Consider the following 11,563-nt stretch of genomic DNA (forward strand, 5'->3'; position numbering starts at 1 on the left):
ATGGGGTCGCGGGGGGTCCCGGTGCCGGTGGGTGTCACTCGCGGCCGGGAGGTGGCGACCGTGTGCCGCAGGAACGGGGCGGGGAGGGATCGGACCGGGACATCGCGAACCGAGACATCTCCGAACCGGGACACCTCGAACCAGGACGTTGCGAACCAGGATATCTCCAAACTGGGAAATCCCCAAACCGGCGCGGCACCGAACCAGAGCGGCACCCCCTGGGCAGAGCTGGGCCGGAACACGTCTGAACCGGGAGGGAGTGGGTCGAGCTGGGGCAAAGCCAAAGCCTGGCACCACCGAAGCAGGGGACCGCCGAACTGGGACACACGCAAACCAGGACAAACCTGTACTGGGGCACTCAACGCCCCCAGCTTCCCACCGCCACTCCAGGCTCACCCTGGGCTATGCCTGCTCCAGAGCTGCCTGCTCCATCCTCAGATGCATCCCTCGGCCCCTTCTCCATGGGGTTGTCTCCAGGGGACACCCACTGCTGCTCTGGGAATAAAGGTGACCAAACCCCCTGGTCCATGTGTTGGCGCTGGGAGTGGCAGGGGTTGGGGGCAGCTGTGAGATGGGGCACAGGGACATGTGGGGTGGGGATGGATGCTGTGCTGGTACCCAATGCTGTGCCAGCAGACAGGCACTGTGCTGGGAGTTGGGTGCTCTGATGGGGACAAATATGGGGTCAGTCCATGCTGCCTTAGGGTTGACTCTCCTCTGCTTCTGAGTGCAGTTGCATCGTGCTGGGATGCTGTCAGCTCTGCAAATGCCACGTCTTCACCCCATGTGCAAGCTGGAAAAACCACACTGAGCATCCCACAGCTATCCGGCATCCCTCTGAGCCAGGAACTGGGGAGGGGAAAGGCCACTGACTCACCCCATCACACTGTGAGTCAGCAGTAGGACTGGGACAGGAACTGCGTCCGGACATTCTGCCCGCTGGCCACACTCCATGCCAGCTGGATCCTGTCCTTCAAGGGCAGGAATGGGTCGGGGCTGGGAGCTGGGAGGAGGGCACGGGCAGCTCTGTGGGGGTTTGCAGCCATCCCTTTGCACGGTGCTGCCTGCTGCTCAGGGCACGCTTTGCTTCCACTGCGTTTCCGCAGGAAGGGCCGGCTGGGCTGGGGGCTGCCAGGGCAGGGGCTGGGGGTGTGCACGGCCGGGCTGCATGCGTCGCATCAAAGCTGCCTCCGCCGGGAGGAAACCCTGCGAGCGTGCGCGGAGAGAGCAGCCCTGCTGCACGGCTCCCTCATGGGCCGTAAATTTCTGCGAAGAATTGTGGCGTGCTAAAAAGTTTCCTCTCCATAGAGCGCGGGGGGAGGGATGAGGTAGCAGCTCCTTCGGCAATACAGATCACCTCGCACACAGAAATGGGACCCCGGGGCAGGGAGGGGGGTTTGCCCAGCCCCAGACCACGTCGCAAGCATGGGGATCTCTGCAGGGCTCTGCATGCCCCGTGTTTCCGGGGGGACGCGCAGCGCCAGGAGCACCTCCAGCTCCCAACTTGCACGGGGGTGAGCCTCGCCAAAGCCAGCCATCCCTGTGTCTGTCCATCCGTCCATCCGTCCATCCCTCCACCTGTCCCCCTTCCCTCTGCCTGACCTGCAGGGTCTCCGGTGTCGCCGGCTGACAGCCGATCTCGGCTGCCTCCAATCCATTCGTTCCAGGCCAGGAACAAAGGCGCTTTGTGGGCTCCCTCCCGCTCCGCCTGGGCTGGCTGGGAGGGTCCCAGCTCCGGAACTGGGACAGACTTCCCCGCACGACAGCCGTGTAATGCCTTCCAGATCGGCCCACAGGTACAGCCCCTGCGAGGGGCCCGAGCAGCCCGCAATGCCCCGGGCACAGCCACCGGCACAGGGATCTGCCAGGACCGCTGCCATCAGTCCCATTCCAGCATCCCCATCCCGCTGTGCCCATCCCAGTAACTCAGGTACAGACCGGAGGCAGCTACCGATAGCACAGGTCTCCCCATGTTTGTAAGTAGAGTCAGCATTCCCTTAGCTTGCAGAGGGAGTGGGATGGGATGGAGTGAGATGGGATAGGTTGGCATGGCATGGTATGGGGATGGTACAGGACTGTTAGGTCAGGTTGGCACTGCTTTGCCCAGCCCCAGGCAGGGTCAGCTCTTTGTCCTGGCAGCCACATGCTCTGCACAGCCGTGGGGTCTGGAATCCATTTGCCTCGCAAGAAGCAGTGTTTTCCCAGCAGGACTGGAGCAGCACAGAGTGGCAGGGAGCAGATCCGGGGCCCCGTGCCATCTGCTCTCTGTTTATTTTCTTACACTTAAGTATCACCTCTCAGATAAATGCTCTCCGGTGTAGGAGGGCAGGGGGCATTTCCCAGCACACAGAGGGAAAACCCAGCCTGGGGGATGCCAGCTCCCCATTCTAGCCCCTCTTTGGGTTGTGCTCAGCTACGGCACCCAGCATGCCATACATGGGGACACACGTCCTGTCCTGCACACCAGCTGGGCAGCACAGGAAAGTCAGGCAGCTGCCTCACGTCCCCATGCCTCAGCGGCATCCGCTGCTCCGTGCAGCTCCCCCCACTGCACATGTGGACTCACATGCACACACATGCACACACATGCACACACATGCACATACATGCACACACATGCACACCAGCACCCCATGCATGGCGATGTCCCCAGGCATGCCATGCACCCCCATGCAACCCAGCAGGGCTGAAAGCCCGGGGCTCCCCCCCACTCGTCCCCGTCAGCTGGTGGCCATGTGTGGCGGCCGCACCTGAGTACACAGCCGCTGCCATCCGTCTTGCTGCCTGTCAGTGCTGGGGCGGGGGGCCCCGGCTCGCACCCAGCGGGGTGCACAGGGGCTGCCTTCCCCCTGCCCCCCTCCAGCAGCCAGCTCAGCATCCCCTTTTGCAGAAGGCTGTGTCCCCCTGGGGACCGTCCTCTGCTCCATTGGCTGCAGGCACCTGCCTGCTCCTTGCACCTCATGCCCAGGGTCTGTCTGTCTCCAGCTCTGCTCAAGGGACCATTTGCAGAAGATGAACTCTGGTCTGTGCCCCAAAGAACTGGGGGGGGGCCCTCATGGTCCCCAGTTCAGTGAGGGGCTGTGAACATGGAGCTAGCAAGGGAAATGTACTTGTATCTGTGTGGAAGCCCAAAGCAGCCCCCAGCCTCACAGGCTGCACACCCCCAGCCCCACAGTTCCCTGACTCGGCCCTCGCCCCCCTGCAGTGTGATTTACGGGCTCTTCACAGGAGGACAAATGGTGAAGGCAAACAGGGTCAGGGCCCCGCAGCAAGGGGCAGGGGGGCCTTTTGCTCCTGAGGGGACACACGGTCCTGTTACACATGAGGACAGCCCCAGGAGGGTCTTGGTGACATGCCATCACATGGCTCTGTGCTGCAGGACCCAGCCAGCCACCCTGCCCTAGGATGTGCTGTGTATCCATTGTGTCCATAGACACTATTCCAAGCCCTCAGCACATCTCCCTTTTGCCCCCATTGCTCTGAGCATCCTCCTGCATCCTCCCCGAGTGTAGGGAGGGGAAGGCAATCACTGCTGCTCAGGGAGAGCAGCCCTTGGGACACCACAGCTCTGCGGTTCCAGGGATCAGCTCTGCAGGAAGGGACTTGGATTTTCCAGTGCTGGCACACACCTTCCTCCAGCAGAGGAAGCACTCCTGGCAGCCTGGCAGCGCCTTGTTGTGGTGTCAGGGCCAAGGTTTCCATCCTCATCCTGCCCTGTAGCAGCACACGGGGTGCCAGCTCTATGCACAAGAGGCTGCCGGGCTCACCCCTGCCCCAGCAAGGCAGTGCATCCTCTGGCCAAGCACTGCTGTCCCCTCCATGGAAGAAATGTGGTGCCAGCGCTCCAAGGGCCAACCCTCTCCCTGTCTCATCCCATTTCCTGCGCCCTTTGTGCCACTCAGTGCAACCTACTGATGGCTGAGGCCACACGGGGCTGAAGACACACTAGGGACGCTGCATGCGGCACCTCTCCGGGGGGCTGTGGCACTCCCTATGGCCTGGTCATCAGTCCGTGCCGTGGTTCGGTACAACAGGCGGCACAACCGGGTCGTGTCACCGTGCAACCACAAGGCACCCTTTGCTTGGGGCCACGCACCGGAGCGCAGCCAGGCCAGCAGCCAGCTGCGGGGGGAATCGTGATTTACACGGCCGGGCTGGGGCTGGACGCTGGCCGCCTGCCTGGCCCCGAGCCGGGGGCCGGCTGGGGGTGGGCTCCAACACCAGCCCCTCCCCGGCCGTATAAATCACGATTCCCCCCGCAGCCGTCCGTCCCAGCCCCGCTCGGACGCAGGAGCGGAGCTGCAGAAGCAGCGTATTAGCGGGGAAAGGCTGCCCGCAGCCCGAGGGCTGCCCGCAGCGGGGCGGGGGGCTCCGGCCATGGCTTTTACCATGCTGCGTCCCATGGCTGCCCGCGTGCTCTACCCCGACATCGGCATGCTGTCGGAGGACGAGGAGAACCGCAGCGAGAGCGACACGTCGGACCAGTCGTACGGCTGCTGCGAGGGCGCGGAGGCACGGCGCAAGGTGCCCAGGAAGACGGGGCCCATGGTGATGGTGAAGCAGCGGCAGGCGGCCAACGCGCGCGAGAGGGACCGGACCCAGAGCGTCAACACCGCCTTCACGGCCCTGCGGACCCTCATCCCCACCGAACCCGTGGATCGGAAGCTGTCCAAGATCGAAACGCTGCGCCTGGCCTCCAGCTACATCTCGCACCTGGCCAACGTGCTGCTGCTGGGCGAGGGTTGCGAGGACGGGCAGCCCTGCTTCAGTGCCATCTACGGGGCCAAGGGCGATCTGGACAGCAAACAGCCTCGCAGCATCTGCACCTTCTGCCTCAGCAACCAGCGGAAAGGGGTGAGTGGGGGGGAGGGTCGGCACAGCCCTGGGATCCGGAGTTTGGGAGGATCGGCACGTCCCCGTGAGCTCCGCACGGGCTCCAGCTCTGGCCCCCGCTGGAGGCTTTGGCAGCTCCCGGCCAAATGCTCAGAGCTGCACGCCCACAGTCCTGCTGGCGTCAGAGGGCCGGGCTGCTCCCCCACGTCCATCCAGGCTGGGAGCTCTCGGGGGGTTACGGTCACCCCAGGGCTGGGGCACGTGGCTGTGCCAAGAGGGAGCGCGGAGCGAGCAGGCTGGCTCCATCCCCATCCCATCCCTTGTCCCCATCCCCATCCCATCTCCATCCCCATCCCATCCCCGTGACCCTGTTCTCACGCCCCATGAGCCTCCCTCAGTTGCAGCAGTAGGAGGATGGCCCCATGCAGCATGGTGCCAGGTGGGGACTGGTGGTGGCACAGGGCTGGAGGCTGCAGAGTGACCTCAGAGTGGGTGAGGGGCACAGTCTCCATGCTGGGCCTGTCCCACCAGCCGTGCTGTCCCAGGGTTTAGGAACAGTGGCCACCTACTGTTGCCAAGCCCTGGGACTACCACACTGTCCCCATCACTGTCCCCATCCGAGAAGTGACTGCAGAGCATTCTTCAACCCTCAGTGCTCTTTGGGTTTCTGCTGCTCCATTTTTAATTGCTCTTCCCACTTCCGTCCCCCCCACACTGCTTACTGGCCAAACTCTGCACGCCCTCCCAGCCCCTCCTGGGTGTCCTCCTGCCCCAGTCTTTTACAGACCTATCCCCAACTGAGACCTTCTGCAATGACCAGGAGACCTGGTGGCACTGGGACCTTGGGGGCAAGGATAAGAGCTGGGTTGAGGCCCCTCTGCACCTTCTGGCTCTGGGACTGAGCTGGAAATGGGCTGTCCTGGACTGGAAATGGGCTGGAAATTGAATGTGCTGGGCTGGGTTGGGCTGGAAATGGGCTGGAAATGGGCTGGGCAGGAACTAGGCTTGGCTGGAAATGGGCTGTACTAGGCTATGCTGAGCCAAGCTGGGCTCTGATAGGATGCAGTGAGTTACACTGGTCTGAGCTGGGCTGGTTGCACTGAGCAGTGTCGGTGTCCAAGCTCCTTGTCCCCAAGCAGGGCTGTGCTGGGGCTGTATCCCTGTAATGTGGACACAGAGACACGAGGACCCAGGCCACCAACCCAACACCACCATGCATGACCACATCCACGTATCCCTCCTGGGCATCACTAAACCATCTTTGCCACTTCAGCACTCTAAAGGACATTCGTGTGCAGTTCCTCCACGCTCAGCCTGCTGGTGCCACGCGCCCCCGTGTCCCCAAGGCCGTTCCCACTGGGACACCCAGGCACCCCGCAGCTCTCCCCTCCTCTCTCCGCAGGGCGGCCGCAGGGACCTCGGGGGCAACTGCCTGAAGGTGAGGGGGGTGACCCCGCTGCGGGTGGCACGGAGATGAGCCGGTGCCACCAGCACCCACAGGAGAACGGCGGCAGAGCCTGTCACAGCCAGCCCCAGAGACCGCAGCGGGAGGGAGGGAGCTGCCCGCCAGCCGCAGGCGATGGGGCACAGCAGGGTCGTGGGCTGGCACCGCACCGACGCCAGCACCGGCACCAGCACTGCGGCGAGAGGACGCTACTAGGGCTGGGAGAAGGGGTCCAGCACCCCTGGGATGGTCCAATGGGGTGGGCTGGGATGAGCAGCCCGCACATGGCCGGCGTCGATGAGCTCGGGGGGGGATGGCGGCACAGCCCCGCAGGTGCTGTTGATGCACGTGCAGCCACTTGGAAAATAAACCTTATTTTTCTGACGGGCTGGTGCCTGCCTGCTGTTCCCACCGCGTGGCGTGGGGTCTTCAACGTGGCTGTGTCCCAGTGTCCCTGCGTCTCTGAGCCATTCTCAGGTCCCAACCACGACACTGCCTACTCTCCCTATGAGTGTGAGACCCCATGCACACGTGCCTCCATGTCCCTAAGCCCTGCAGGCAGCTCTGCTCCCATGAGGATCTGAGCTATGGAGAGTTTCAAGCTGTGCAACGGGATGCATGGGACACGTGGGATGTATGGATGTATGGGACATATGGGACACATTGCTGGCACTTTGGGTGCGCATGCAGTGCGCTGGGGTTTGTCTCTGTTTCTGCACCTTCTTCACTGCCTGGGATGCTGGGACCACCGTGACTCCCACTGCTGCCATGATGGCTGCCACTGTCTCTGTGCATGGCCACACTCTTTAGGGCTGAAGACGCGGGGTCAGGCGGGGACGTGGGGGTTCCCAGCCCAGCCCCCCTGCTCACTGCAGGGAGCTGAGCCTGGGAAAGGTGCCGGGCTCGGGGGCGCACAGCTCCCAGGGGCTCCTGCATCCCATGGAGCTGAAACAGCTGTGGATGAGGCGGCCTGGGGCTGTTGGTGTGCCCCCCCCTGGGCTGCGGGGCTCTCCAGGGAGAGATCCCATTGCAGAAGGGGAGCATGGGACCCTGGTGCCATCCTCTCGCCCACCCTGGGGATGAGGTGATGGCATGGACCCCTTGGCCCCCTGTGTGGCCAGGCCATGCTGGCCCCCAGCCCCCCTTTCCCTCGGGTTTGATTTATGGAGCTGACAGCACAGCGCAGCTGTGAGAGCGAGTCCCAGGCAGGGACCGGGGTGGGTGGGAGAGGTTTGTTCTCAGCGTGTCTAATGTGTCCCAGACCCCAATAAACAGCCGTGAGATTCTCCAAACATCCCCAGACACAGAATCCCTGCCCTTGGGTTTATCGGGGGGCAGGGGCTGGGGGTGGGGGCTTCACTCTGCAAACAGCTTGACCCGCAGATGAAAGGGGATTGTCCTCCTGCAGCCGCTGGGAAGCCCCCGTGCACCCCCAGCCCCAGCAGTGCCGGTGGTCCTGGTGCTGGACACAGTCCTGCAGCATCTCCCATATCCCCACACTGAGGATGGAGTCCCAGTGGGTCACAGTGCAGGAGCTGGGCAACATAGCATGTCCCAGTGCCAGAGCCACGACTCCTAGTGTGTCCCCTCACATTCCATTGCTGGGATCATAGGTCCCAGTGTGTCCCAGTGCAGGAGCTGTGCATCTCAGTACATCCTAGTGCCGAGACCATGGGTCCCAACATGTCCCAGTGCCAGGAACATAGGTGCCAGTGTGTCACAGCATCTCTCAATGCAGGAACTGTGCACTGCAGTGTGTCCTAATGCTGAGGCTATGGGTCTAAGCATGTCCCAGTACAGAAGATGGACATCCCACCATGTTCCAGTGCTTAGCTGCAGATCTCAGCATGACCCACTTCTGGGGTCGTGGGTCTCAGCACATCCCAGTGCGGGTGCTGTGCACCCTCGCACGTCCCAGTGCCAAACCCATGGGTCCCAGTGCCAAGCCTGTATATCTCAGTGCATTCCAAACCCTCCCAACGCTGCCAGAGGGAAATGTTGACTCAGAGGCACTGGAGCTGGGCTGCTGGGAGCCAGGTGTCCCTCTGCTCCATGCAGGGCGTGCACCATGGGACCACCAGAGCCGGTCACCCGCGGATGCTGCCGGCCCCGTGCCGCGCCGTGCCGCACTGCCTCTCGCGCTCCCCTCCCATCCTCTCCCCTTCCTGTGCGCGGACACCCTTGGAATGGCTTTTGGCTGCTTTCTCTGAGACAGGAAGGTGTCCCCGAGTCTCAGGAAGGAAAAACACTCAGTGCTGAACCCACAAAGACCGTCTCCGAGGGGCCGGGGCTGGAGACGCTCCAGGCCTGACATCACCTGGGAACTGGAACCAGAACCGCAGCTGCACTCCGCGCCTGGTATTTTTTTCTCTAACTTGTGTTTTTAAACGTTCTTTTTATAGATATATTTTTTTCCCTTCTCCATTCCCCTCCCAAATATTTCAGCCTCTCCGCAGTTTAACCTTGCTGGGCCAGCAGGGTAGGAATGCAGTGGGGCTGCACCCGCAGCTCAGCGGGGCTCAGACAGGACAGAACTGCTGCAGCCCATGGGGCTGTGAGCTTGGGGCTCACACCAAAGCCACTGCAGAGCCCACAGTGAGCGAGCAGTGCCTGCATAGAGCAGCAGGGTTGAGCCACTTCTAATGCCCATTTGTGTGCAGCCATGCAAACAGAGCTGGCTTGAGGCCCAGCACCCAGCACCCAGCCCTCCTCATCTCTGCAATTTGGCAGCACCTGTGGGTGCAGCCTGGGTTCTGCTCAGGTGAAGCTCCTGTGTCTTAAATGGCATCTGCCCAAGGTAAATGTCCCTGTTGCAGTACTGCCCATGTGTGATGTACCAACCTCAGCCCGAGACTCAGCACCCATGGGACATGGAAACAAATGGGAAGCTGTGGGAAGTGGCCCCAACGTGTTGGTGGGTACAGAACAGCAGGGAAGGAGCAGGGACAGATGGGCACAATATAAACGGGGATGAGGTGGAATGGGATGGTATGAGGTGCACACACTATAGTGCCCTGGACTGGGTGCTGGGCAGTCTCTGCCTCCCTGCAGACCCCAGCACCCTGCCAGCTCCCTGGGGAAGGAAGGAGGCAAAGGTGTTGCTCTAGCACCCCAGGGCTCCTGCAGCCAAGCCCCTTGCCCTCATGCAGCAGCCCTGCGGAGCCACTAGTCCAGTGACCCTCCATGCACCGTGTGCTCCCTGGGGTGCAGCCCCCCCAGCAGGGACAGGGTGTGAAGCTGTGTGCGGGGTGAACGCCAGGTTAATCTCCCGCTGGAGCTTCCCTCTGCAAACAATAAGACAATGCCCGGCCGGGGGCCGCCTGCGTAACCAGCGGTGCGGAGGGGAAGTTGTAATATTTGGATTTAGCACTCAGAAAATTAAGGGAGAAAAAGGAAAAAGCGCTGGGGGTAATCAGAGCGGGGCTGGCTTTGTGCCCTGCCCTACAGTCCCACAGGGCTCAGCTCAGCATGGGGATGGTGGCAGTGGGCAAATGGAGGGGTCCCAGAGCTGGGCAAGCCCCCGCTGCCACACGGGGCCTGAGGGTCGGGACTCAGCAGGGCTGTAGGCAGCGCTCACAGCAAGCACAGCATCTCCCGTGACACCAGAAAAGGGATCTGGGCCAGCAGTTTATTTTAATCCAGACCTGCTCGAGCTCATGGGAAATAAAACACTGCTTCTGCAGCTGGGGTGGTTGGGCAGGAGAGGTCTCTAGGGGCACGGCCACCTCCAGCTGACAGGGAGCGAGGTAGCAGGGGGCAAAGGAGGACAAGCAGAGCGGGGTCCTCCTCTGGTGCAAAGGACTCCTCCAAGCAGTGTTTCACCCCGACTCTAGGGTGCAGGGCCAGGAGCCCCTGGCAGCACTATGGAGCAAACTCTGTCCTACCCAACAGTGACAGTCTGTAGGGCTGGGTTAGCTTGGCCAAAACATAGTGGGATCTGGGCTGGCTTCCATCCCACCTCAATCCCCAACAGGGCAGGTTCCTGCCTGCAGTGACCACGTTGCAATGGACACATGGGGTTCCCTGGGGTAACGGTCTGGGGGTGTCAGGCTGGACCTCACACCAGGTCCAGCACCTTGCTGCAGAGTCTGAGACAGGGACCTGGGAGGGCTCCTATCCCGCATGCAGCGGGGTCACCTGGGCACCCAGGATGAACATGGAGCAGGGACAGGTGGGAGAGAGGTGATGGGTGGGCAGTAGCGTACAGGGAGGTCTTTGGCACAGGGCCGTGTGCCTGGAGCCCATTTCCCCCAACAGGAGCTGTTATCAGTGGCAAATACTCAGAGCGGTCCCAGGGGGGACCTCCAGCTCTTCCCCTCCACCTACCCCATCTCTGTCCTGCTCCAGCCCACGTCAATGCCGCCGTGAAGGTGTCGGAACAATCGCCTGACAAAGAGCTATTTTTAGGGGCCGGGGCTCAGAGCGAGGATACAGCCTGGCTGCTGACAATGGGGGGAAGGGGGCCGGGCTTCCCCAGTGACCACTCGGCAGCAGAAGGACCTGTAAGATTTCCTCGATGACCCAGGCCCGTACAATACAAGGAAAGCACAAGAGGGAGATACCCCCGCCAAGACGAGCTGCTCCTTTACCTAATGGGAGTGACCTGGGGTGGGGGGCTGTGGGATTTGGGCAAGCAGCCGCCAGCAGCTCCTCCCGCGAGTGAGACTCCCACGCAGGGAGAGCAGAGTGCAGCACGAGGCTGCAGGGGTGCAAGCACGTGGGCTGAGGGCAGGGGGACACGGCTTCCCAGGGACAGGAGGCTGTGGGCACGGCTCAGTGAGAGCCCCTCTCCCCTATGGGATGGCTCCCAGCTCCCAAGGGGCCGCAGCACTTGGCCAGAGCGTGGCCCCTGCGGCAGGGATGTGATCAGCATGAAGCCATTTGTCTCCAAATGGGGCGATGTGAGCTGGGGTGTGCTCCTGCTCTGTTGGCGGCGCATTCCTGCCCTAGTTGGGGTGCTTGGAGGCACAGAGTGGTTGCAGAGCGGGCAGTAGATGCGATCGGGATGGGTATCAATGCATTTCCTCCTCCTCACAATCCCAGCCTGCAGCAGAGGTGCTGGATGTCGGCCTTTGGCCAAATCCCGGTGGAGCGGCGCTGCTCGGGACTGAGTGACGAGGAATCAAAGCCGACGAGCCGTGGTGTGCGGACCCTGGAGGGGCTCAGGGCTCCCACAAGGCAGAGGAGGCCAAGCTCGCACCGCGGGCTCGGAGGGCACACGAAGGGCTCCGGGCAGCGCACGGAACCGCTCGGATCCCGGCGGCCGGGCCGCGCTAGGCCGCGCTG

General features: G+C 62.5%; 2 protein-coding genes across 2 annotated transcripts in view; one reads left to right on the forward strand and one right to left on the reverse strand.

Annotated features, from left to right (window-relative positions):
• LOC104914014 overlaps positions 1 to 103 on the reverse strand; it is a 2,674-nt gene extending 2,571 nt beyond the window's left edge. The window contains exon 1 of the mRNA XM_031556597.1: positions 39 to 103. Coding sequence (XP_031412457.1) covers positions 39 to 103 — 65 coding nt within the window. The remainder of the gene's footprint in view (positions 1 to 38) is intronic.
• A 4,124-nt stretch (positions 104 to 4,227) lies between these two features.
• TCF15 (transcription factor 15) lies at positions 4,228 to 6,661 on the forward strand. Its single transcript, XM_003212067.4, has 2 exons — positions 4,228 to 4,854; positions 6,236 to 6,661. The coding sequence occupies exons 1-2, from the start codon at positions 4,378 to 4,380 to the stop codon at positions 6,308 to 6,310; spliced, it is 552 nt and encodes a 183-aa protein (XP_003212115.1). The 5' UTR covers positions 4,228 to 4,377; the 3' UTR covers positions 6,311 to 6,661.
• The last annotated feature ends 4,902 nt before the right edge of the window (positions 6,662 to 11,563 follow it).

Source organism: Meleagris gallopavo, chromosome 22 (assembly GCF_000146605.3).
Source record: "Meleagris gallopavo isolate NT-WF06-2002-E0010 breed Aviagen turkey brand Nicholas breeding stock chromosome 22, Turkey_5.1, whole genome shotgun sequence".
Classification (NCBI taxonomy): Eukaryota; Metazoa; Chordata; class Aves; order Galliformes; family Phasianidae; genus Meleagris; species Meleagris gallopavo.

Excerpts from the sequence above, each read along its gene's own strand:
- TCF15 (XM_003212067.4), top strand. The coding sequence starts at position 4,378 with ATGGCTTTTACCATGCTGCGTCCCATGGCTGCCCGCGTGCTCTACCCC. Across the intron at positions 4,855-6,235 it reads TCAGCAACCAGCGGAAAGGG|GGCGGCCGCAGGGACCTCGG; the intron begins GTGAGTGGGGGG and ends CTCTCTCCGCAG.